The sequence below is a fragment of the Ovis aries genome, chromosome 2, assembly GCF_016772045.2.
Source record: "Ovis aries strain OAR_USU_Benz2616 breed Rambouillet chromosome 2, ARS-UI_Ramb_v3.0, whole genome shotgun sequence".
NCBI lineage: Eukaryota > Metazoa > Chordata > Mammalia > Artiodactyla > Bovidae > Ovis > Ovis aries.
In genome coordinates, this window is record NC_056055.1 from 126,723,400 (window position 1) to 126,751,141 (window position 27,742).

The window sequence follows — 27,742 nt, forward strand, 5'->3', positions numbered from 1 at the left end:
AATAAAAGTAAAAGTAATGCTAGCTATTTATTGACTCTATTATATCCTAAATTAAAATTTTTTTTTTCTTTTAGTTGTCCACAGATCTGTGATTTATTCTCTAGATCTGTGATTTATTCTCTAGATAAAGCAGTTGAATTTGGTTAACTTGTCCAAGTCTTACTCTGAAAAATGAAAGGTTGGATTGACTCCTTTCTTTCTTAACTGCTGAGTCTGGGCTCTTTATTTTTGTCATTAGATTATAATCATTAGTGAATTTTTTCTGGCACATATAATTTTGAACACACAATAATCTTAACCTAAAAGAAATAGGCAATTCTAGAAATAATTTTCTTATTTACTGTAGACTACTTTTAGATGAACTTTGTATGGGTTTGTTATGAAAAGGCATTGAGGTTGTAATTAACAGTCCACCAGTGATTATTAAATACTTCTATTTAGCTTTGTAGTATATTGAAATGAGAAATAGTTTAGAATTAGGAAATTTAAAAATTCAATTTATTGACATTTTGGGGAACTTACAAATATTTTATATTTACTTTTCATATTATATGGATTTTTTTCTTTGTGATTGTTTCTAAAATTAGCCCATGACATATTAAAAGCACAAACTGAGAGGACTAACCACAGGAATAACACTAAGAAAACTGAAAACTAAAAGAAACTGTTGCTTGAGGGAAGAGCACATAAAACAGGAAGAAGGTGTGCGTTCAGACAGTGAGACCGCCCTTATCCTGCTTCATTGTAAGGGTGTGTACAGGCATCTTTTCATTGAAGAGGCTTTGTCTCTTGAGATTTCAAAGATACATTCTGTGTTTGGATTTTTAAAGTCAAATGGCAACTTTTTTTTTCCATTGAAAAACCCTGCATGAAATAAAATAAATGCCATTAAGGAAGTGCAATCAATAAGTGTGTTTCTTTCTGTCTTGAACTTTACAAAATTTGTACTATTCTTTTCTGTTCCCAAGATATGTTTTTTTGTTGACTGGTTTTAATATTGTCATTTTTAGTAAATGTAGTAAAATCGTCTTAATTTTGATCCTATTAGGAATTTGCAGTATTGTAATTATTAATTTTGACTCACTTAATATGACAGAATCTTCTAAAACATTTCTTTAAATACTATTGTAATGAAATGTTTTACTTCAACAAGTTAAACTTAATAATCTCTTAAATTGCAAGTTTGTAAGGAGAGTTGAACAGCAGAAAATGGCATAGACATCTTCTTGAGAACTGAATGACAGTAACTTTTATTTGAATCATTAACATTTTTAATAGTTTTGAAATAAATAACGGGTTAAAGTTTTTGAAGGAATATTTTGTTTTAAGTATTGGAAAATATTGCATACTTGATTATTTTAGATACTTGACAGTAATAAAATTGTATCTTTAATAAAACTTTGGAAGTCATATTATGAGCTATTCTTTCAGTTAGTAGCAAACATTGGGAGTTTTCTTTTCATTCATTCATTTGTTGAATGGCTTCCTGGACACTGGGAAAACAAATTAAGATACAGTCTCCAGTGCCAAGAAATTCCTATTGCAGTGGGTGAGACAGATGTGTAGATAATTAACTAAAATGCAGTGATTAAGTGTTGTTGTGGGTATCTTGAGAACGGAGTTAAAGATTCCTGTCTGGGGACGATGGGAAGAAGAGATAGTGACTTTTGTGCTTGGTTTTGAAGTATGAATAGAAACTTCAGCTAGGCAATGACAAGGAATAGTCAATCATTCAAGATTCCGAACTTTTGTTCAGTAGAATATATAAAGATATAAAATATATAAAGTTTGAAAGTCCTGTATTAATCCTTCTTGCTGGCATATAGACTCTAAACTTCTGTTCCCCCCACCCCCCTATACTTGTAGCATTCTGTGGGTTGAGAGGGCTAGATTCTAGATAAAACTTTGGTACTTTTTTTTTTTTTTTTAACTTAGGACAAATTGTTTAATCTTTCTGAGTTAGAGTTCCTTTATTTATAAATTGAGGAGCTCCTTGGTTCTTGGTTAGAAATACATAACATAATCATTTTAAAAGGTTTTTAAAAGTACATCTGGATCATGACCCAAATCTACTGAATAAGCGAAAGCCCTTGAAGTTGTTCTGAAGAACCACTGAAATAAGTAAAGTTAACTTCTTAATACTTCTGATTTCTTTTTCTGATAATTGCAATGATTTAATTTTGATTTTGAGGGATAACTAAATTCCTGGAATGCTTGGCTGCACATAGACTCTGTACTAGCAAAACCATCTACAGGGTGCTTATTTGCTCTCAGCTTCTCCTACACTTCAAGTTACATTTTTTGGTTTTCTAAGCCACGTTAGTCTTATTGACTCTAATTCTTGCAATCTTAGATATTCCTGTTTTCCCACATGTGGAATACTCTTTAATTAGCATTATAAAGTTGAGAATTAAATGGGTTAATTCACAAAGTGCTAGTATAGTGCCTGGCACAAGAGTAAGACCTTAGTGAATAGATGTTGGGTATTTCTGGAGCTTGAAACATAGTGGGCAGTTACTAAGTGTTCACTTTTTCGTAATAAAGCCAGCTCAATACCATCTTTAGGAACATTACTTAATTATTCCTTTTTACTGCCTGGTATTATAGTTTGATATCTACTTGCTGCTAGTACAAAATAAGTGTTTGTTCTTCAGGAGTATGTTTCCCAGCAGTCCTTTAAAGATCAACTTCTTTTAGAATAGTAACAGTGTAACCACATATAACCCTTACTCTTTGTTGGATATAAACTGAAATGTTTCTGTATATGAGAAGCTGAGAAATGTTTGAAAACAGTAACATAGACATCTTTTTGAGTATTGAATGGTAATTAGAAACTTTGATTTATTAAAATTTTTAATAAAGAATTTTGAAATATATAATGAGAAAATATGATTTTCTGAGAACTTGTTCTTAGGAAACAATAATCATATTTATATACCTTTAAATTGGCTATTATTGACTCTATAAGAGATGATTTATAAGATTACATTAATTTTAAAGCATTTCCAATAATTTCCATTTACTTTCCTATCAAGTTTTTTAATCCAAACTATAGAAGTGGGTTACTTTTCTTCTTCTCCTGCCCCCCCCCCTTTTTTTTTCACCTACCCAATCTCAAGGGGGAAGTTGCAGGCAGATTCATTGGTCAAAATGTGGGTGATATGCATGAAAAAAAGTGAAAAATTTAATCAGTATTTTTAGAGTTTGAGGCTTGTTTTGGTCTTGATAGGTTTTGGGGTGTTTTTTTAAGATATTTTTAATACTTACTGGAAAGTTGCACACTGAAGTTCATTATTTTTCAAATTAGAAAATAAAAGAGTTATAAGCAAGTTCCTTTTACAATCCATGGTCTTAAGTGATGTCCATTTTTCCTCTAGGTATTAATATCAATTTGTTGAAGACTCAAGGGAGAATTTTAGTCCCCTTGTACTTCAATTTTGCAAAACCTGCTTTAAAACAGGTTTATTATTTCTTGTTTGTGGAGTAAAAGTTAAATTCACCTTTCATCTTGGTCACATTTTGTATTTTTCTCTTTCCTAATACGATTCAGGTGAGGCTGATTTCTTTCCTATACTCTCACAAATAGCATTGTCATTCTGATCCCTGGGATTTTGTTCATGTTTTTTTCCAGTTAAGTTACTGTATTAGAATAAATTATTTTGTTCTATAATATTTTGGCAAAGGAATGTATTTTAAGTTAGACTGGAAATTAAAAAATAAAACTGATTGAAGCAATCAGATTTTTTTTCCTTTAATAATGATTACTTCAATAAAAATTTTGAGCAGCTGAGGTATTGAAAGAATGGAACAATTTTTACATATTTTTTTTGGTGTATATATTTTTTAGTAAATGTTTTTAGTGTATTTTTGTTTGTTTTGTTTTTAGTGTTTTGAAATACTTGAGTACTCAAAGTTAGTAATCTTAAAGCCCTGAGCGAGTCACTTAATTTCTGATGCTCCTTTTCTGTCTGTTGCATAAAGATTTAGATAATTTCTAAACCAAGGTGTTTTACATGCAACAGTTGCCTAGTGAATGTTCCTTTTACTCTTGACACATAATCACTATCGTTTGTTTTCTCTTGATTGTTGCTTAATCTCTTATGGATAGAGGACTGTTTCTGTACTTTCAATTTTTATTTTTTAAACATTGTGGTAAGGAAGTTCTTGGAAAAATCTGTAATGTTAACCATGCAAAGTTAAGCTGTGGTACGTAATCTGTGTTGTGACAACCCAAGGAAAGACCTCGGAAGGGATTTCAGTGGTAGATTTGGCAGGAAGATTTGTTGAAAAGTCATACTTTGAAACTATTTTAAGTCTGATTTTGAGGTTTTTAATCAAAGATGTCTATTTTGTGGCCTGAATAAAATAATATGTGGTTTCCTGAAACGTCTTTGTTGTTTATTTTGGATAATAACGTTATATTTGTGTTTTGTGAAGAAGTGAACTAAGAAATACTGAATTGACAACACTAATTTGGTTAAATGTGTGGTCTTTTTTGATAATTAGGAACTCATTATAGATATCCATCTGTTGTGAAAAGTTCTATTTAAAAAAAATAGAAGATAATTAAAACTTATAAGAATTTGTGTGTCAGGCACCTGGAATAAGCACTTTTTGTGTATTTTGTCTTTTAAAAATCTGAACAACCTACCTTATTAAGTAGGTAATAATAGTATCCTTAATTTGTGGGTTAAAGTACTAAGGCTCAGGGAAGCAACTTGCCTAAGGCTGTATGGGCTGTGATCCACTTAGAGACAGTTATTAATTATTACATTTAAGTACTTCCTTTAACACTAGTATAATTTTATCTGCTAGATCAGTCTTAGCTTTGTTAAATTTAAAGATAATGAGAATATTCATGGGAAACAAAGTTTCAGTTCTGAAAACTGGAAATTTAAGTGTATAAATATTTAAATTTGCTTTAGATGTTCTGGAATTTTAAATTCTGGTATTTTATGCATTATGAAGTCATGCTGAGTCAAGATAAAATAAGGTTTTAGAGTGGTGTTCTTTAAAACAATTCTGAGATTACAGATGTAGTTTCCTGTGTGCTTCTTGATGAAATAGCCCTTTTAGCCAATTATTGTTGTTTTAGTTCCTAAGTGTATCTGACTCTTTTGTGACCCCATGGACTGTAACTCTCCAGGCTCCTCTGTTCCATGGGATTTCCCAGGCAAGAATACTGGGGTGGGTTCCTATTTCCTCCTTTGGGGGATTTTCCTAACCTAGATCCTCCTGCATTGGGAGGTGGATTCTTTACCACTGAGCCATTTGGGCAATCCCTTAACCAATTATTCAAAAAACTTTTTTTTTTTTTTCACCTTTTGTAGAGATGAGATTCAGGGGTTTAGACAAAATTTTGTCCTTTACTCCCCTTTTTTTTGGAGGGTGGGGTGATGGACAGGTTAGATGTACTCTAGTTTGAATTGATCAAACCTTTTGATTCAGTCTTTGTGGCAAGCCTTTCTGGAATATACTGATAACTAAGTATAGTAGTATATTCAATTTTTTTTTCTTTCTTTTTCTTTTTTGGCTCTAACTCGTGGCTTGTGGGATCTTAGTTCCCCAACCAGGGATTGAACCTGGGTCCTCTGCAGTAAAAGCTCAGAGTTATAACCACTGGATCACCAAGGAATCCCCTATCATTTTCTTAAACATGTTATTTCAAAGGGTAATACTTTCAAGAATGAAAGATGAGTTTTGTGTAATGTTTCTGTAGTAGGACGAAGTAAGAGTTTTAGGTGTACCAACTGCAGGCTGTGTTTTTAAAATATAGGTTATTATGATTTCTTTGTTGTTAGTATCATTAAAATGAAAATTTTGAGTTGAGTGAAGATTTAATCTCTATAAACTGAGACATCTGGTTAGTTGGGATATTGTTGTATTCTTTCAGTATGGTAGGACATTATTCTTCAGTTAATTATTAAGAATGGCTTTTTGGCAAGATGTATTTACCTAAATACTAGCTTTTAGTCAAGTTTTGTTTTTTTTTCTTGCACTTTTTTTTTTTGCCTGAGTATTTGCAAGTGTCTCTATTGGTATCTCGAGTAGGTTGATTTCAGAAAAAAATGAAATGGTGCCTAGTACTCTTGTATAGTGTCTGTGAATCTTGTGTTTTTTTATTGGCATTTTTTGAGTGAATGTAGTATGCCAGATACCCTTAAAAATTCTGCTCATATGCACACACACTGGAGAAGGCAATGGCACCCCACTCCAGTACTCTTGCCTGGAAAATCCCATGGATGGAGGAGCCTGGTAGGCTGCAGTCCATGGGGTCGATAAGGGTCGGACACGACTGAGCGACTTCACTTTCACTTTTCACTTTCACTTTTCACTTTCATGCATTGGAGAAGGAAATGGCAACCCACTCCAGTGTTCTTGCCTAGAGAATCCCAGGGATGGGGGAGCCTGGTGGGCTGCCGTCTCTGGGGTCGCACAGAGTCGGACATGACTGAAGTGACTTAGCAATGCACACACACACCCACAAGCACCCACAGATACTAATCTAATGGGCAAAAACTTTTTAGGGTAGATTACAATTATGATTTGTTTAACAGATGAAACTGAGGCACAGAAAATTACTCGTTTACAGTTATAGCTAGGAGCCAGGATTTGAACATGGACAGCCTATCTTATAACTCATGTTCTTAACTACTAGGCTCCTCGTTTTCTATGAGTAAAGCAAATTTGGTTATGTTTAGACTTGGGGTAAATAATAATGATTGGAGGAAAGAATCTTAGTGATTATTTCTAATTCTGTTTACTATGATAAAGACTATTCAGTGGTTACTATTCACATGAGACTTTTACTTAGGTAATTATAATTATAGCTATTAGGTAAATACTAATTTCCCCATTTACACATGAAGAAATTGAGATTAGGAGATGTGTCATAATATATTCAAGTATGGATTGTCCCATGGATAGTAAGTGATGAAGACTGAAATTTAGTCTTCTATTCCAGGGTCTGTATTCTTAATCTTTATGGCATACTGTCTCCCAGTGTAGTTTGTTTAAATATGGCTCAGTAGTAGTGTGGAAAAAGGTTAAATTAATTCCAAGGAAAGACTATATAACCACTTATTTTTCCACTGAAATGAAATTCCATTCTTTTTATTTTCTGTGCAGTAAGGAAGAGCTGTTTATATACAGATATATCTTTAGCTATTTGATCAAATTCTTACACAATAAAACTTGTGATCACTGGGAATGGGTATGGTAGTCTATTATATTTCATTAGTTATTTCACTTATATTGTTAAAATGAATAACTGAATTTTAAAATAATTAGAGTATGAAAGATGATACATAATATTTAAAAAGAATTTGGAATCACTTTAGTATTCTGTACTACCTCAGGCATGTTCTTGAAACTTGGCTTTCATTTTATCATTGATACAAGGAATTGCTAATATGTAGCTATTTCCATTGGTACAAATTCTTAGTTATGTGGCTCTCAGTTATTCCTATATATAATATTTTGGGGGATGTGGGTTAATTGGAAGGTTAACTTATGAGAGATAGTATATTAAGCTAGTGACAGTCTACTCTGAGGAAAAGTCAGATATATTAGTGTTTATGATATTGAAATGAAATTTATACAATAGCTTTGTGTCAGTCTGGCTAAAGATTATGAGGTTCTAAATTTCTTATAGTTAATTTTGTTTTATCTGATTATGTTTGAAAATTAAGATAATTCTTACTCCATTCCTATTTCCTTTTGGAAAATATAGAAATTTTTGCATTGATTTTTATACTTTGGCTTGGTAAGGAGTTAGTTGGTATTTGAAAAACAGTTGAAATTTGAGCTAAAGTGCAAAGGTCATCCAATAACGACTTATTTTTATTCTTGGCTACCGTTTCTTTTTAAGGTATGTAAAATTTCACTGATGGTTTTGCTCCTGTTTTTATACTTGCATGTAGTCTTTATTTTTTCCTTCTAGTATTATTTTTAAGTTATTTAGAAAGAGCACCAAGAAACTGACATGGTTGTACACCTCACAGCAGTATTTAAGTATATATGAATAATATAAACTCTATAAACTTACTGTGTACTAAAACTTGCTACTTAGAATACCTTTAAAATTGTAGCACCATATAGTTTCCATCTTGTTTTGTTATTCATAGTCTGCAGTGCATATGTTCTCTACTGAAACCTATGTCAGAGTTTGACAGTCATTGTTTACAAGTAATTTTCTCTCTTTTTATTACAATGCTTCCCCAGCAAGGACAAGTTTGGAAGGTTTGCAAAGCTTTTCACCTTCCCTTTGCCCGCTTGCCCGCTTTCAGATCAGTTTCATGTTTCATGACTTCTCTTTCTGCAATCCACAACATAGCTATAGTAAACAGTGAAAAAACATTAAATTACAGTATTGTATTTCCTCACACATAATAGATAACTTTTCAAAGGACATACCCTCTTTAAAATACAATGAAAAGAAGTTAAGTAGAAATGTTACCATTTTAGTAATTCACTAGGAAGCAGTTAATAATGTCACAGAATGAAACTGAACAGTATTGAAGATTATTCTGTATTGCTAACAGTTCAGGTAAAAAGTTCTTTCTAATAATAATGCCTTACATTTGTACAATGCTTTACAGTTTAATATAGAGAATGCTGTACTGCTGATGTGGTCAAAATGTAAACATTTCCATTTGTTCTGTGCTTATGAGATACAGAATAGATGTAGATTTCATTGTTTGAAGTGCTGCTGGTATGATGGAGAACAATGTTGTAACTCAGATTTTCGGCAACACAAGTTAATACTATAAGGCCAGTTTTAGTGCCTTCCAGTTCTTTTGAACTAGGGCTCTTGTATTTAAAATGTTTAGATTGAAGAGGAGAACATTTTGGAAAAGACATTTAAATATAAGCTTTTATTATATAACACATAGAAACATTTCTAGTACTCTTATTGAATATTTAATTTTGTAATACTTTATTAGCTTCAGATGAATACAATCCTACCTCAAACCAAGAATTTTTTTTTCTTTTTCTTTTCTTTCTTTTTTTTTTTTTTAGGTTTGAGCTTTTTCCTTCACTGCTGTTCTGCGCTAACTGCTTTGAAACTTTCCATGCATTTTTTTTCAGTAGAAGAACATCTCTGTACTGTCTCCCATTGCATATTTCAGCTGTGACAATCCCTGCACTTTGCCTATTCATTTTATCACCTGCTCACCAAAAACAAGTATCTCTCTAATTTCTGATTACAGATTTGCTATTATTTCTTGGTTTTAGAAAAACGATGCATTTCACTTTTTTTTTATTACTGTTGTTTTATAGGCTTGTGGAGACCCCAAGGCAAAACCATCCTACCTTATTGACAAAAACCTGGAATCTGCTGTGAAATTCATAGTCAGAAAATTCCCTGCTGTAGAAACTCGCAACAACAATGTAAGTCATTTAAATTTATATGTTACTTGATTTTAGCCATCTGTAGTGGAAGTAATGGTCAGTACTTGAAGTAGCTCTTATTTATCTAATTCTTTGTATTTTGAATATATAAACTATATACATTAAAGGCTTTTAGAGATAATATTCTTATCTCAGAAATTGGTGAAAAAAAACATTGAACTACATTGCCATTTTATTACAGAAAAATAGGATCTTAATTTCTTACATATACTTATTCCCTTTCAAGTTGCAACAAAGAGTAAGGTAATAGATAATGTATATATTTTCAAATATTAGTATTTGCATGACTAGTTAGGGACTTTTTTCTTATAGTCATAGGTTTAACTTTGTCTTGAAGTTAGAAAATGTCTCATAGAGCTTGTATTGTTTTTAATAATTAGCTGTTTAGCTTTAAAATGTGTTTCTTTTTATAATTGAGAAAAACTTGTTATATTAAATAAGAGAACAAGCTGATGGTGTTAGGATGTTTATTATTCCATATTACATTTCCTCAGATGGTAAAATTTTTCATAGTGTTATATTGAAAGATGGTAACGTTTAGAGTCTTCCCAATTCCTTCACATATCTTTTGGTAATTCTTTATAATAACTGCTATGAGTAACTAACTTTAGGAAATTAGGGGGTTTTTTCACCTTACTGTGGTCTTTTCATTTAAATTTTGTTGACTTGGACTCTTTCTGCATGTCTTCTCTTTTTCCTTTTTTCTCTGGTGGCCTTATAATTCTTTTCTCTTTTCCTTAATGTACAAACTTAGTCTAGAAATTTCCTCTTACATATAATCTCCCTACTTTTATGAAGCTCTGCTTAAAAGATATTTTGCCATTTTTTGGTTTCTTTAAATCATGTGTATGTTCATTGAAGATTTCTATTTAGGCTGTTATTCAACTTTCACTTAAAAATATTTTAATGTGAAGGAAAAATACCGGTCAGAACTAACAAAATAAGTATGAAGTGCTTTTCAAATAATTTTTTTAAGTTTTTATTTTAAAAGTTTTGTGTTTTTTTGTGAATATAGGTTAATAGAAGTCTTTCTTTCATTTCACAGAAGATTTTTTTTATCATTGGTATATTAAGATATCACAGTTAGTTCCTGATTACATATGGGTAATTGAAAATGAACATGTCTTCAGAACATTATTATTGTGTGGAAAACTCTCTTCAATTGTTGGTATTAGTTTACTAACTCATATGAGAGATTATATACTCACTCTAAAAGAGATTTTATAATGAAATCTGTTTTACATTTAATTTTACATTTAATTTTATGCTTGTCTTTCTCATGGCTTATAAAATCTGTGACATGAGCTCTTCAGAGAATCTTTTCAATTTAATTTATACGTGTGTATAAATTTCTGTATGAGAATAAGCATAGTTCCTTGATATGAGACCTTTTATTAGAAAATTAGCAAGATCTGATTAAACATTTCATATCAGTAATTTTTTTTGTTGAATAAATTGATAATCTTTGATTTGCTGGGCATGCTGTTTACAGTAATACTAGGTTTTTGTTATTGTTGTTTTTTAATAGTTTATTTTTCAACTTTTATAGCATGAAATTGATTTTTTAAATAACTATTCAGATATGATTCACATAGCGTACAGTTCACCTGTTTAAAATGTACAATTCAGTGGGTTTTAGTCCATCCACAGAGTTGTGTATCTCAGTGCCGCAATCAATTTTAGATCATCTTCATCTTCCCCACAAGAAACCCAAGACCCATTAGCAGTCACTCCTGCCAGTATCCCCACCACCCCAACTCTAGGCAGACATGAATCTCCTTCTGTATGCTTGCCTGTCCTGTAGATTTTTTAGATAAAATAAATAATGTGTCTTTTTTGACTGGCTTCTTTCACTTAGTATACTGTTTTCAAGGTTTAGCATGTATTCAGGTTGTAGCATATATCAGTACTTTTTATTGCCAAAAAATATTCCATTGTGTGGATATATCACCTTTTATTTATCCATTCATCAACTGATGGATGCTTGAGTTGTTTCTGCTTTTTGGCTATTATGGATACTACTACTATGAATGTTTATGTGAAAGTTATATGGACATACGTTTTTTATTTCTCTTGGAAATATATACCTTGGAGTAGAATTGCTGGGTCGTGTGATAATTATATGTTTAACCTATAAAATCAATTATACACCATTGTTAAATGTTGTCTCTGCTTGTAGAAGGTACTCTGGTTGTGTTGTTAGCAAAGTCTGAATTTTGTCATATGGCCTTTACAGCTATTCTGTGTAATGCCATTCTGTTGTTTCTCTACATGCTAAAGTACTGTGTGTACTGTTTGTGAAGTTTTGTGATCTTAGTTTTGATTTGGGCCTGCTAAAATCCTCATGAGAAGTTCCTAGCTAGTTTGGCTTAGGAAATGAGAAATGAGGGATTTCATCTTGTAATGTTTTAATTCTAGAGAAGTGGTTAATAGAAAAATAAGGACAGCGAATGACAGTATTGTCTGGGATGATGGGAGCTTACAGATTTCTGGCTAAATACACTGAAGAAGTGGTATTGACATCACAGCTGGCTTTTTCCTCCTCTTATTCCTGGTCTTCGGGCCATTGTAGAGATACGTGCTATAGAGCATGCTTGTATTATCTCAGGGATCAGGGAGAATTACTGATTAGCGGTGTTTCTGTTTTCATGCATGCTACACAAGCACCACTTGCCCTCAGTTTCAGGAAAGGCAGTCACAGAAAGATTGTTTCAGTGGAAAAGTCAGCAAAATTTTTGCTTTCAAGTTTCTAAAATGATCCTTACAAAAAAGCCAGTCTTATTTTGCAGCGAAAAATTGATTTTTTTAAAAAATTGTTTCTCAGGTATCTGCTTTGTGCCAGCTCCCATACTTTTAAATCCAGTAGAAACTGGGAGCACATAGGTATCTCGTATACAGTGAAGGAGGGCAGTGCCAACTAATAGGATTGGTTCCTAACATGTAGTGATGATGTTGAATCTGTTGAGTCACTTTTACTGTCTTGTGTAGTTGTGACCAGTTGTAAATTTACAAATTCTACCCCACCCCCAATTTTGGACTTAGGGAGAGTCCATACCAAGGAATGTAATCTTTTTTTCCTGGATCATGGTGTTGAATTAAATGCCCTATATGCTTCAAAGCAGTCGATTAAATAAAATTCATATGAATAAAAGCCAGTTTTATTATAGCAGCTATTTAATTGACTGTCTAATATATGCCACACAGAATATATATGTGTGGAGAAGGACATGGCATCCCACTCCAATATTCTTGCCTGGAGAAGCTCATGGACAGAGGAGCCTGGAGGGACCATGGAGTCACAAAGAGTCGGAGACGACTTACAACTGAACAATATGTGTGTGGGGGGGCTTTCTTTTAAATTAAGATTTATTTATTTCTTTTGGGCTGAGCCAGGTCTTGGTTACTGTGAGTGCGCTTTCTGTAGTTGCTGCAAGCAGAGGCCACTCTCTAGTTGCAGCAGGCGGGCCTCTCGCTCCGGTGATTTCTTCGTTGTGGCGCATGGGCTCTGGGGCAAGCGGACTCAGTAGTTGTGGCGCATGGGCTTAGTTACTCCTTGGCAGGTGGATTCTTCCCGGACCAGGGATCAAACCCATGTGCCCTTCATTGGCAGGCAGATTCATAACCACTGGACCACCAGGGAAGCCCCCGGCTATATGTTTTAATAGGCTTTATAGATGTTCTTATTTAATGTAGATAAGGAAAACATTTCTGAGCTGAAAGGTTATTTGTACCATATCTTCCATTGTTTTGAAAGTGTTACTGTCAAATGGATTTATGGTTTGTTTCTCATAGATTTCTTACGAACATATAGAGGGAAATCTGTTATTTCCCTGGATGAAGAAAAGAGTAGAAACTCCTTATTTTATCAATAGGTAAAGGTTGTTTTGCCCAAGAAATTCTTAAAGCTAATGTTCAGGTGTATATTAAAACTTTTAAGAAATTTTTTTCTTAAACTTCTAAAAACTTAATCCCCCCTTTCTTCCTATGCTGTATTTACATCTAAAAGCTAGTTTAAAACCATGAAAATATCTGGCTCAAAAGTATCATTAAGGAATTTTCTTATTTATTGTACATTAGTATAAAACTTTGATTCCCAAATTAAGGAGAAAATGATGTAAATTACTGTCTTATGTATGTTTAGTTAGGTCTTAACTCCCTAAGAATGAAGACATTATTAGTGATTGGGGTGGTACAATAATACAGGGATTCTGGACTTAGGTATAGGCCATTATTGAAATAATTTGAAGTTAAGCTTTCAAATTTAGAGGAATGTTTTGTGTTATTGTTTATTTCCTTTTTCTTGGAGCATAATATTACAAGATGCTATTATATGTAATAAACATTTTTAATTAAGTAGCTTACAAGGTCACTCAAGACAAGACAAAGCAACTCTAAAAGTGAGATAATTTCATCATAGTTTGTTCAGAGGCACAACGTTAAAGTCTGTTTTTAGACACCATTTTATCCCAAGTGCTTGGCTCATGCAAGACACTAAATAATGAAGAGTAAATGAACCTAATTGATAAGTTTTAACTTAGCTAGCTTTCATTTATTGAAATATTGTCTATAACTATGTCAAGATCCAAATTTACCAACACTTTAAAACACTTTATGTTATTAGCTATAAAAATAATTGTACTTTTTAGTGGAGCCCTAGCTTCTTGAAAGCATAAATGTGTTTTGGGGATGGGGTGGTGGTATTGAGGGTGGGTATGGGGAGGCTCTGGACACATGCACTGTGGTTTAGTCAGGAGTTAGAATGAAAGGGTAAGGAAACTTGCTTATTCCTAGTTGGTCTCTAAAATGGGCATTACTTGTCTTGTCATGGCTTCCATCATGATGGTGCTATATTGGTTAAAAGGATAGACAACAAAATTTGAGTTTTGGTTTTACCACTCAGCAGACTTGTGTAACACATTGCTTTTGAAAAATGGAAGCTTTTGTTTATATTACTTCTCTAACTTTCAGGTCTGTTTCACGAACTTTTTTTTCTAGCAGCTGTTTTCATGTAGATATTTCTAAATGACCTTTTTTTTCCACTTCCTGCAGTATATGTATGTAAGAAAACATTTTATACTTCCATGGCTTCATCTAAACAATATATTATCAACTAAGTAACATGCTAGATACTACACTATCTAGTAATATACTGTCTCTAGTTACACTTTGGACAGCTCCACAAGCTGAACATCACACTTTGTGTCCAGTGTTGAACACATGGTTATCCTCCATTCTGTGTCTTTTCTGTATTCTTTGTTTTGAATCATTACAATTCACTTGGTTACCTAAACCTAGAGACCTTCAGAAACCCCTCTAACTTTTACAAAATGTTAAACTGGTCGTTGAGGGTTTGTCGCTTTTAATACTGTCTTTAATGTCTTCTGAATGTGTCCTTTCAGATCTGTGAGTCCTGCTCTGACAAGTGAAGTGCTGTAATGATCCCATCAAAGCTCTTCATGCCCGCCCACGCGCACCCCCCCTCCCCCCCACCGTGTCTCTCCTGTTACTCCCCTCCTTCCTTTCCTCCAGCCTCCACTAGGGGGAGCAAAACAAAAGTGATCTCTTTCTTTGTGGAACCTCATTCCTCTGTTCTCCATGCACCCATCTTTCAATCTCTGTTGATTTGGATGTAGTAGGCTAGCAAATAATACTTTGATTATAGAAGGAATCATCTTACAGTAAAAGTAATGTAACAGTTTTGATGATGTATACTTTAGTAAAGAGGTATGTGTATATTCTCATAGAAACTTAAAAGAAATACTTGATTTTGACTAAAATTCAAGAAATTTTAATACAATGAGAACTAACTTGTGTCTATATTCTTTTTTAAAAGTGTCATCAACATTCAATTAATATCTCTTCCACATGTAATAGTCTTTATTTCTAGCTTAAATAAGAAAGAAAATTAATAAAAGAATGAACCCCTCAATAGAAAAAACAAGTAAACCTTGCTTTGATATATTTAAAAAGAATTTGAAATAGGTCAAGTGCTGGCAGGAATTGCATCAGCACTAAAGACCTACCTAAACTGGCTTTCTTTTTTTACTTTTAATTTTTACCATGCTATCATGAATATATCATAATTAAATAGTCTGGAAGAATTTAGGATGAAATGTGAATGTATGTAATCCTAATCCACTCTTTCCTATCCTGCTCATATTTCTCAGGGGAACCTGTATTTTTAGTATACCTGGAGGTTACCTCCAGAACTATAAGAAATATGCTCATTCTTTTATATATTTGTTTGCCAATTTTAGATAGCATCTGTTAATTCTTTGCTACAAAATATGAGGATTTAGCTCATTGTTTCCTCCCTGCCTCTATCCTCTCCCCTCTTCCTGATGTTTGATGGGGTTTGCTTTTTTTTTTTTTTTTGGTTAATATTTTCGTTTCATTGGTTACTTCCTTTTTAAACTTTAAATAGTGTATTTCTCTATATTTATAACCATAACCTTGGTCATTTATACTTTCATGTTGCCAGAATTCCTAATGCTTTCCTTTGGTCCTGTAATCATACAGTGTTCTGAGATTAAATTATATGCTGATTGTAAAAGTTAAAATAATTGGCAAAGACCTGAATATTTGATTTGTATTTCTTCACTCCATTATCACACTTTGGACTTTCTTAGAAGTCCAAATAATATAATATTTTTATATTACATGTATTTATATATATATTTATTATCAAAATGAAATGGATTCTGTCTTCCAGAACTATTTCACAGTTATTTGTTCCATAGATAAATATTATGACTTTCCTGAATTAGTTTTCTTTACAGAATATTAAAATTTATCTAGTCTAAAATTCATGCCACCTTTCTGTAAGCTTTCCTTTTTTTCTGGAACCCACTCTCCTATAACCCTCTGTCTTCCAACTTTCCTCTGGACAGTTTTCATAAGCCTGCTGCATAGCTTTCATCCCAGGATATATTTCTCTTTATTATCCCAAGTGTATTGGTTCTCACAAAGCCTTTGGCTGTGTAGATCACAACAAACTGTGGAAAATTCTGAAAGAGATGGGAATACCAGACCACCTTACCTGCCTCCTGAGAAATCTGTGAGTAGGTCAAGAAACAACAGTTAGAACTGGACATGGAACAACAGACTGGTTCCAAATTAGGAAAGGAGTACATCAAGGCTGATATTGTCACCCTGTTTATTTAACTTATATGCAGAATACATCATGAGAAATGCTGGGCTGGAGGAAGCAGAAGCTAGAATCAAGATTGCGAGGAGAAATATCAATAACCTCAGATATGCAGATGACACCACCCTTATGGCAGAAAGTGAAGAAGAACTAAAGAGCCTCTTGATGAAAGTGAAAGAGGAGAGTGAAAAAGTTGCCTTAAAACTCAACATTCAGAAAACGAAGATCATGGCATCCGGTCCCATCACTTCATAGCAAGTAGATAGGGAAACATTGAAAACAGTGAGAGACTTTATTTTTGGGGGGCTCCAAAATCACTGCAGATGATGACTGCTGACATGAAATTAAAAGATGCTTACTCCTTGGAAGAAAAGCTATGACCAACCTAGACAGCATATTAAAAAGCGGAGACATTACTTTGCTGACAAAGGTCCGTCTAGTCAAAGCTATGGTTTTTCCAGTGGTCATGTGTGGATGTGAGAGTTGGACTATAAAGAAAGCTGAGTCCTGAAGAATTGATGCTTTTGAACTGTGGTGTTGGAGAAGACTCTTGAGAGTCCCTTGGACTGTAAGGAGATCCAACCAGTCAGTCCTAAAGGCAGTCAGTCCTGAATATTCATTGGAAGGACCAATGCTGAAGCTGAAATTCCAAATATTTTGGCCACCTGATGCGAAGAATTAGCTCTTGAAAAAGACCCTGAATCTGGGAAAGATTGAAGGCAGGAGGAGAAGGGGACGACAGAGGATGAGATGGTTGGATGGCATTACTGACTCGATGGACATGAGTTTGAGCAAGCTCCAGGAGTTGGTGATGAACAGGGAAGCCTGGCGTGCTGCAGTCCATGGGGTCTCAAAGAGTCAGAGACTACTGAGCAACTGAACTGACTGACTGACTGAACTTTCACACTGAATTTCATAGAGTTTGGGAATCCCCGAAATTGTATACAGAGTTGATGTGTCAGTGTATTTTTCAGCTTTTGTCATATTCCCAAGGGTGGTTCTTGTGATCCCAAAATACATATGTTTTAAAATCACCTTATTTTGTGAGTCTTGTGCATTGTATGTTCTAATTATACTAAACTACAATAATAGTTTAATAGTTTAATAATAATTATACTAAACTACAAAAACTGCTGTCAATTTTTCGGCAGGTAAAATGGCCAGTGAGCTTTGTCTTGGGGTTTCATAGCATAGTCCCCAAGGAGATGCATTCCTGCCATTTGCAATTATTTATTCATTTTCTTAAAATTTCCTAAAGTTATATCTTGCCAGTTTTTCAGCCATCTTCCGGATGTTGTTAGCTAATCCCTTTGACTGCAATGATGATTGTGATTTCCTTCATAACAGCAAAGTATGTTACCAAACCTAGTGGCATTGTTGATCTTTAGTTTTGTTTTTTTGAGTCATTTCTTTGAAGGGGCCTTTGGCCACTTTTAACCTGGTATCCTTTGAGTACCTTTGACATGGTATCTGATTATTGTTTTTCACGGCCAGTCCAGTTTTACCTTTTGTCAAACCAAAAGTTATTTGCCAAGCTCTAAAATCAAAGATAGCAGAAGGAACTATAAGCGAATAAATAACAGATGTTGCAAAATGTTTGTTTTACTTTTGTTCTTCTTAGCGCTCATCTTGGCTAATACTGTTTTAAATACATACCCTAATAGTCTTTGGCCAGGAATATATAGGATATTATACTGTGTTAGCCCTCATTTTCCTCCTTGGGGAAATAGACTATTTTTAAAGCAGTATTTTATTTGGGGAGACTTATTTGTACACTTTGATGGCACAAATGGCCATTCTTTCTCTTGCCTCTAGCATTTTGTTATTTTTATTATCTAGAAAAATCTTTCTCTCCCATATTCCTTCACTAGGCTAATTTCTACTTGTCTTTCAGGTTTATCCTTAAATGTCACCATTTCAGAGAAGCTTTTTCTAACCCTTTCTAATTAGGTTAAGTACCACTTGTATGTGTTCCCATAGTTTTATTTATTTAAAACATTTACTGGGTGCCTTCTATGAGCTGAGTCCTATTCTGGGAGAGGGAATCCAGCAGCAAATAAATCATATCACTGGTCTTGGAAGTTATACTCTTCTGGACAGAGGTCGATTAGAATAGGAACACATTGCCAGGTAGAGATGAGTTCTAAAAAGAACGAAGAGGGATACTGCTGCTGCTGGTGCTGCTGAGTCGCTTCAGTCGTGTCCGACTCTGTGCGACCCCGTAGACGGCAGCCCACCAACCTCCCCCATCCCTGGGATTCTCTAGGCAAGAATACTGGAGTGGGTTGCCATTTCTTTCTCCAGTGCATGAAAGTGAAAAGTCAAAGTGAAGTTGCTCAGTCATGTCCGACTCTTAGCGACCCCATGGACTAGCCCACCAGGCTCCTCCATCCATGGGATTTTCCAGGTAAGAGGAGTGGAATGGGGTGCCATAGCCTGCTCCAGAGTGATAATGGGGAGATGCTAATTGACTTGAGCTGAGAAAGGCCTTACTGAGGAGACAGCAGGGCGGAGATTTAAAGTTAGGAGGATGTGAGGTGAGCCAGGGAAGGAGCCTTCTGTGTTTAGGGAGCAGCAATGGCAGAAGCTCAGGTGGGAGCATACCTGGCTTGTTCAGGGAAAGGGAGGTAGGCCAGAGTCCCCCCTGGGGAAGGAGCTGGGAGATAGTGGTAGGAGATAAGGACGATGGTTGAAGGGGTAGGCAGATTGTAAAGGGCTTTCTCAAACATAGTAAGGACTTTGGTTAGCTACTCTTGAGTTGAGATGTTATTGTAGAGGAGTAATAGAGGAATAAAGTGATATACCTATGGTCACTGTGGTTGGTGGATTGAGAGAGATTCTGCAGAAAAAAACAGAGGTAGAAACAGAGAAGCTGATTAGGCAATTTGTTGTCATTGAAAGAGCTGAGTGTGGCATGGCCTAGGGTGGTAAAGGTGAGAAATGTTCAGATTCTGGATGTTTTGAAGACAGAGCCTATAGTATTTGCTGATGCATTGAGTATGGGGTATATAAAACAGTGAGAAATTTAAGATCCTAAGGTTTTTGGATTAGGAAATATCAAGATTTATTGGGATGAAGAAATAAGATTACTTAGGGTTAGATTATAGAAGGGATAGTACTCAGTAGCTCAGTATTAGATATGTTAAGTTTGAGAGACCTACTAGAAGTCTGAATGGAGATGTTGAGTAGCCAGCTATATATATAAGGTCCAGCTTAGGCAAGCATTAACCTGAGAATCAAGTTGAAGAGGCATTATTGAGAGAGAGGAGGAGTCGCATAGTCACTGAGGAGAGTTGGGAGAGGGAATTGATGGTGAAAATGGCAAAATGTTGTAACTCATCTAGGGTTGGTGATAGTGAATTCCGGTTGAGATGGAGTCAGAGCATAGGTATAGGCTTTCTCCTACTGTGGGTTTATCTGGCAAGTATGACAGAGGCAGAGAGTTACAAGGGAGTAACATAATGATGGGCCAGTTGATCTTAAGATGGATAAAAGGGGAGACTGAGCATGAGATGGTATGTTTTCAAGAAAGAGTAGTAGAGTGTGTAGGTAGGAGCTCCCTCTGAGTTCAAAGAATTGATGAAGGTAGGATATTAAGTACCCCACCTTCTTGAAAGCCCTTTATGATCAGCCTACCCTGCCTGGGCTTTCCTTGTGGCTCAGTTGGTAAAACATCTGCCTGCAATGTGGGAGACCTTGGTTCAATCCCTGGGTTGGGAAGATCCCCTGGAGAAGGGAAAGGCTATCCACTCCAGTATTCTGGCCTAGAGAATTCCATGGACTCTATAGTCCATGGGGTCACAAAGAGTCAGACACGACTGAGTGACTTTCACTTTCAGGGTATTAAGTGGGTATTAGGGTGGTATTAGAAAGTGGGTATTAAAAGATCAAGTGGGAATTATTCTCCCATTGATGCCACTTCACCTTACCTCCAAGTCTCCCAAGAACATCAGATGTCCAAAAAGGTCAGAAAGAGTGCAAGACAGCTTAAGCATCAACTTTATTCCTCTTTACAGGCCTCCTGATTGAGGCAGCCTAATCATGAGCCTCCACTCTCTGTCATCATTTAATCAAGTAACAAAAATAATCCTTGAGTGTATGGCCCTTCTTTAATTTTCTCCATCTTGCTCATCATCTTTACTACCCTTTGAAGCTCTGACCTTTCTTGTTGTAGTCTTTCTCATAGCATTTTGTGTAGGGGTTGTTTTTTCCTTTAAACTTCATTTACATTATTACAAGTTGATGAGGGTCTCTGTCTTGAAGGGAAAATGGGAATTAATCATCACAAATTTTCACCAGCTTTGAACCTTGCACCTGTAAGTTAGTTGTGGTGTAACCAGATTTTAAAAACTATATATACTTTAAAAAAAGGAAGAGTTACCTGTATACCTACATAAATATTCCTCATTAGATTGTATGTTCATTTAGGGCCAGGGTCAGCATTTTATTCATAGCTTTATCCCTAGCTCCTCCAACAGTGTCTGACAATATAATATCAGGTTGGGGTATTTGTTGAATAAATATATAGTATATAATTATAGTAACTTGACTCTTATCTAGAGGTTACTTTTCTTATCACATGCCTCTCTTGAGTTGCACTTGAGAACTCAAAAGGAAGCAATACCACTTCTAGGAATCTGCTCAAGAAAAATGAAAGTACTTTACATGTCCACACATGGCTATGTTTATAGCAGCATTCATAGTTCAAAATAGCTTAAAAATGAAAGTAATTCAAATGCCCATCAATTGATGAATAAACTAAATTGGTATATGCATTTAATGGATCACTATTTAGCAATTAAAAGGAACAAGCTACCAGCACATGTTATAGCATGGATGAACTGCAGAAACATTAGGCTAAATGAAAGAAGCTGGTTGTAAAAAGTTTATGTATGATTTCATTTTATAGGGTATGTCTGGAAAAAGCAAATTTATTGAGGCAGAAAGCAGATCAGTATTAGGACTGGAGGCGAGAATGGTATTAACTATAAATGGGCACAAGAGAACTTTTTGGGATAATGTAAATGTTCTAAAACTGGGTAGGGTTGGTGGTTGTACAACTCTTATGTATTTACTACAATTATTTAATTTTCAGTTATTTAGTTGATAGATTAATTTATGATATATAAATTATACCTCAGTAAACCTGTTTAAAAAATTATTTTGACTAACCAGAAATAGTAGTTTATGAAGAGTGAAGTTTATTCAGAAATAAGCTTATTGGTTCTCCATGTGCCCAAGCTTGTTGAGTTTACCTAGGTAAAATTGTAAAAAATATATTTTCCAAAGCATTGATGTTAAAAGATACGTTGATCAGGAGCAAATGATAATTGATAGGAAAAGAAATAAAAACTTTAAAAGTGAAAAGTATGGCTGGCAAGGACTCCCTAATGTTGTCATGCTACCTTGCGCATGTCAATAGCACATGAAGCCATCTTGACATAAACAGTGCAGTATAATTATCAGTTACAGTTACGACGTCTAACGAGTAAGAAAAGCCTAACTTATTTCTCTATACCTAGGTTATGAAAACAAGCTAATCGCATATTTGAAAAACTTTTAAAGAATATTACTAAAATTGAGTGTAAAGGGATTAGCTTCATTTACATTTTCATTCATAATGGAAAATGGTGCCTTTAAAATAGGAAAGAATAGAGATCTCTTCAAGAAAATTAGAGATACCAAGAGAACATTTCATGCGAAGATGGGCTCGAGATAAAGGACAGAAATGGCATGGACCTAACAGAAGCAGAAGAATTAAGAAGAGGTGGCAAGAATACACAGAACTATACAAAAAAGATCTTCACGACCCAGATAATCATGATGGTGTGATCACTCACCTAGAGCCAGACATCTGGAATGTGAAGTCAAGTGGGTCTTAGAAAGCATCACTACGAACAAAGCTAGTGGAGGTGATGGCATTCCAGTTGAGCTATTTCAAATCCTGAAAGATGATGCTGTGGAAGTGCTGTACTCAATATGCCAGCAAATTTGGAAAACTCAGCAGTGGCCACAGGACTGCAAAAGGTCAGTTTTCATTCCAATCCCAAAGAATGCTCAAACTACCGCACAGTTCAGTCAGTTAGTTCAGTTGCTCAGTCGTGTCCGACTCTTTGCGACTCCATGAATCGCAGCATGCCAGGCCTCCCCTGTCCATCACCATCTCCCAGAGTTCACTCAGACTCACGTCCATCGAGTCTGTGATGTCATCCAGCCATCACAGTGGCACTCATCTCATATGCTAGTAAAGTAATGCTCAAAATTCTCCAAGCCAGGCTTCAGCAATACGTGAACCGTGAACTTCCTGATGTTCAAGCTGGTTTTAGAAAAGGCAGAGGAACCAGAGATCAAATTGCCAACATCTGCTGGATCATCAAAAAAGCAAGAGAGTTCCAGAAAAACATCTATTTCTGCCTTATTGACTATGCCAAAGCCTTAATAAACTGTGGAAAATTCTGAAAGAGATGGGAATACCAGATCACCTGACCTGCCTCTTGAGAAACCTATATGCAGGTCAGGAAGCAACAGTTAGAACTGGACATGGAACAACAGACTGGTTCCAAATAGGAAAAGGAGTACGTCGAGGCTGTATATTGTCATCTTGCTTATTTAACTTCTATGCAGAGTACATCATGAGAAACGCTGGGCTGGAGGAAGCACAAGCTGGAATGAAGATTGCCGGGAGAAATATCAAAACCTCAGATATGCAGATGATACCACCCTTATGGCAAAAAGTGAAGAAGAACTAAAGGGCCTCTTGATGAAAGTGAAAGAGGAGCGTGAAAAAGTTGGCTTAAAGCTCAACATTCAGAAAACAAATATCATGGCATCTGGTCCCATCACTTCATGGTAATTAGACGGGGAAACAGTGGAAACAGTGTCAGAGTTTTTTTTTTGGGCTCCAAAATCACTGCAGATGCTGATTGCAGCCATGAAATTAAAAGACACTTACTCCTTGGAAGGAAAGTTATGACCAAGCTAGACAGCATATTAAAAAGCAGAGACATTACCTGTCAACAAAGGTTCGTCTAGTCAAGGCTACGGTTTTTCCAGTGGTTATGTATGGATGTGAGAGTTGGACTATAAAGAGGGCTGAGCGGAGAAGAATTGATGCTTTTGAACTGTGGTGTTGGAGAAGACTCTTGCGAGTCCCTTGGTCTGCAAGGAGATCCAACCAGTCCATCCTAAAGGAGATCAGTCCTGGGTGTTCTTTGGAGGAACTGATGTTAAAACTGAAACTCCAATACTTTGGCCAATACTGATGTGAAGAGCTGACTCATTTGAAAAGACCCTGATGTTGGGAAAGATTGAAGGCAGGAGGAGAAGGGAACGACAGAGAATGAGATGGCTGGATGGCATCACCAACTCAATAGACATGAGTTTGGGTAAACTCCAGGAGTTGGTGATGGACAGGGAGGCCTGGCGTGCTGTGGTTCATGGGGTCGCAAAGAGTCGGACACGATTGGGCAGCTGAACTGAAGTGAATTGTATTGTCCTTAACACAGTGTGATATCTTTTATAAAGATGTTAGATCTGACTGACCACACTGTACTGGGGTATATAATTAGTGCTTTTCTAATGCTTAAAATTAGTTTCATCAGTTTGCATTAGTTCAACCATCTTGTAACCAGAAATCTTAGATTTCTAAGATTTTTCCTGGTGCAAGTTATCATGCCCAGGTAGTGAAACAGAGACTATTTTAATTTCTCTTATTAAACTTTATATTAATCTTGTTTCCCTACCTAGTGCTGTATAACAGACCGCCTGAAATCTTAATAGACTTAAAGCAGCAACAACTTATTTCGGTTGGTCAGGCAGTTCTTCTGCAGGTCTCAGCAGTCTTAGGTCACAGCTGCATTCGTTCATCTGGAGGGTGGCTGAGGCATGGGGCCTGTTGGGATAGCAGCATGTTGAACCCCTCTTTCTGTGGGATATGATATCTCAAGCTTGCTCATACATGACACTTCAGGACAGTGTCCTAAAAAAGAACAAAATGTGAAGCTGTAATGCTTTGTAAGTTATAAGAGTGTCATTTTCCATTTTCCATTGGTCAAAGCAAGTCTCAAGGCTCCCTGAGATGGTAAGGGTGGGAAAATAGACCCATGATGAGAGGAACAGTAAAGGTCTATTGCAAAGAGGCATGGATACAACCTTTAAGTTCTGTTCTTTAAAAAACACAACTCTGCTTTTCAGAATTGAACAGATGCCAGTATAAACTTGAAAAACGTGGCTTTAATGTATAAAATGAACAGATTGAATTAGAGCTCTTAGAAGTTCAATCTGTGAGACTGATGAAACTACAACTAAACAGAAGTAGTTTCTGAGAGAAAATGGCATTAGCTTTACTATTCCTATACTCCTTTTGTCATTGTATGGCAACGTGAGCTTTGAAGTGTGCTGAAGAGGTGTGTGGAGCTTTGAAATTTGGTTATCTATATTAACATATTACCCTTTTCTAGTCTGTTTCTATAACCTGGAAAATGGTAAGAATGCGCCTTGATTGGGAAGATGACAGAAATTCTGGAGATAGATGAGGGTAATGGCTGCACAGCAGTGCACATGTATTTGTGAGTGTGAGCTACACTTATCACATGCGACCTTAGTGATATGTGTCATGCTGTGTTTTACCATAATTTAAAAAATGAACCTTGAAAAGCAGTTATGAAGATTGTTTAGTAACAAATATTAAACACTCAATGATGCATTTTTACTAGGTGTTAGGAAAACTTTCCCTAGAATTTACTACTACCTTTTGCTCAGAAAAATGCACTTCTGAAATAGTGAATGCCAGTAGAATTATTTGTATATGATAAAAAGAAAGTTTGATAAGGTCCCATGAACCTTTTTAAGAAACGACTAATCTTGGTGTTAATTTGGATTTTCATGTACTCTTAGGAGATTTAGTTATATTTGATATGAGTATGTAATTCTCTCTAGATGTTTCTCATTTTTTATCCTGTAAGGGCATAATGAAGTGTTTTACCCAATAGACTTATTCAGGGGATTAAATCACCATGCTGTACTGGGATACGTGAACTCACGGGATGTGAATTGATACCTGATATTGCATTCATTTATAATTAGCAGAGCAGTGTAAAAATTGATTTTTTTAAATTTTTCTGTTGAGAAACTTGATCGTTTATTTATTTAAAGGATATCTGCTGTGTTCTAATATTCTAGACCTTGGAGATAACAGCATGAAATAAACCTTGCTTCTGTGGAAAAGGTTAGTTTTCATTCCAATCCCAAAGAAAGGCAATGCCAAAGAGTGCTCAAACTATCTCACAATTGCTCTCATCTCACATGCTAGTAAAGTAATGCTCAAAATTCTCCAAGCCAGGCTTCAGCAATACGTGAACCGTGAACTTCCTGATGTTCAAGCTGGTTTTAGAAAAGGCAGAGGAACCAGAGATCAAATTGCCAACATCCGCTGGATCATGGAAAAAGCAAGAGAGTTCCAGAAAAACATCTATTTCTGCTTTATTGACTATGCCAAAGCCTTTGACTGTGTGGATCACAATCAAACTGTGGAAAATTCTGAAAGACATGGGAATACCAGACCGCCTGACCTGCTTCTTGAGAAATCTGTATGCAGGTCAGGAAGAAACAGTTAGAACTGGACATGGAACAACAGACTGGTTCCAAATAGGAAAAGGAGTACGTCAAGGCTGTATATTGTCACCCTGCTTATTTAACTTATATGCAGAATACATCATGAGAAACGCTGGACTGGAAGAAACACAAGCTGGAATCAAGATTGCCAGGAGAAATATCAAAACCTCAGATATGCAGATGATACCACCCTTATGGCAGAAAGTGAAGAGGAACTAAAAAGCCTCTTGATGAAAGTGAAAGAGGAGAGTGAAAAAGTTGGCTTAAAGCTCAACATTCAGAAAACAAAGATGATGGCATCTGGTCCCATCACTTCATGGGAAATAGATGGGGAAACAGTGTCAGACTTTATTTTTCTAGGCTCCAAAATCACTGCAGATGGTGACTGCAGCCATGAAATTAAAAGACGCTTACTCCTCGGAGGGAAAGTTATGACCAACCTAGATAGCATATTCAAAAGCAGAGACGTTACTTTGCCAACTAAGGTCCGTCTAGTCAAGGCTATGGTTTTTCCTGTGGTCATGTATGGATGTGAGAGTTGGACTGTGAAGAAGGCTGAGCGCTGAAGATTTGATGCTTTTGAACTGTGGTGTTGAAGAAGACTCTTGAGAGTCCTTGGACTGCAAGGAGATCCAACCAGTCCATTCTGAAGGAGATCAGCCCTGGGATTTCTTTGGAAGGAATGATGCTAAAGCTGAAACTCCAGTACTTTGGCCACCTCATGCGAAGAGCTGACTCATTGGAAAAGACTCTGATGCTGGGAGGGATTGGGGGCAGGAGGAGAAGGGGATGACAGAGGATGAGATGGCTGGATGGCATCACGGACTCGATGGACTTGAGTCTGAGTGAACTCCGGGAGTTGGTGATGGACAGGGAGGCCTGGCGTGCTGTGATTCATGGGGTCGCAAAGAGTTGGACACGACTGAGCGACTGAACTGAACTGAACTGCCTCTGTGGAATTTCATTTTATGTTGGGATGTGAGACAATAAACAACTAAAGTGAATAAATAGGTACTTTTATTTGGAGATAAGTAGTAGGAAGAAATAGAGAGCAGAATAAGGAATTAAGAGAGTAACGTGGGTGAGAAGATTATCTTAGATAAGTGCTCAACAATGGCTTCTCTGAAGTGAAAGACTGAGCTATGAGAAGAAGTGAAGAACATTCCAGACATGGTAAAGAGCAAGTGCAAAGGCTGTGGGGTGGGGCCGGCCTTGGTGAATTTATTTGATGAGCACAGCATGCAGAATGGTATGACAGCTACTGAGAGAAGCTGGAGGAGTATGAGGGGAGATGAAGTTGTGGAGACAGGCAGGGGTCCTGTTTAGATTTTATTGAGACATTGTTAAGGACTTTGTATTTTAAGTGTGATGAGAAACTATTAGAATTTTTTAAGCCCTTTATTTGAAATAATATTAGATTTGAACAAAAATAATATAATGAATTCACGTTATACTTTTTACCCATTGTTAATATCTTGTATTGCCCTGTTCAGTTGCTATGTCATGTCCAGCTCTTTGCGACCCCATAGACCCCATTAGTTGCTCAAACTAATGTCCGTTGAGTCGGTG

At 35.7% G+C, this 27,742-nt stretch overlaps 1 protein-coding gene across 4 annotated transcripts in view; it reads left to right on the forward strand.

Annotated features, from left to right (window-relative positions):
* Window positions 1-27,742, forward strand: part of NCKAP1 (NCK associated protein 1) — a 111,272-nt gene that overhangs the window by 5,652 nt on the left and 77,878 nt on the right. For 2 of the 4 annotated variants that reach the window (XM_060409664.1, XM_060409665.1), the window contains exons 2-3: window positions 8,224-8,241; window positions 9,283-9,393. In XM_060409664.1, coding sequence (XP_060265647.1) covers window positions 8,224-8,241; window positions 9,283-9,393 — 129 coding nt within the window. The remainder of the gene's footprint in view (window positions 1-8,223; window positions 8,242-9,282; window positions 9,394-27,742) is intronic. The other 2 variants (XM_027964768.3, XM_060409666.1) reach the window with 1 other exon arrangement.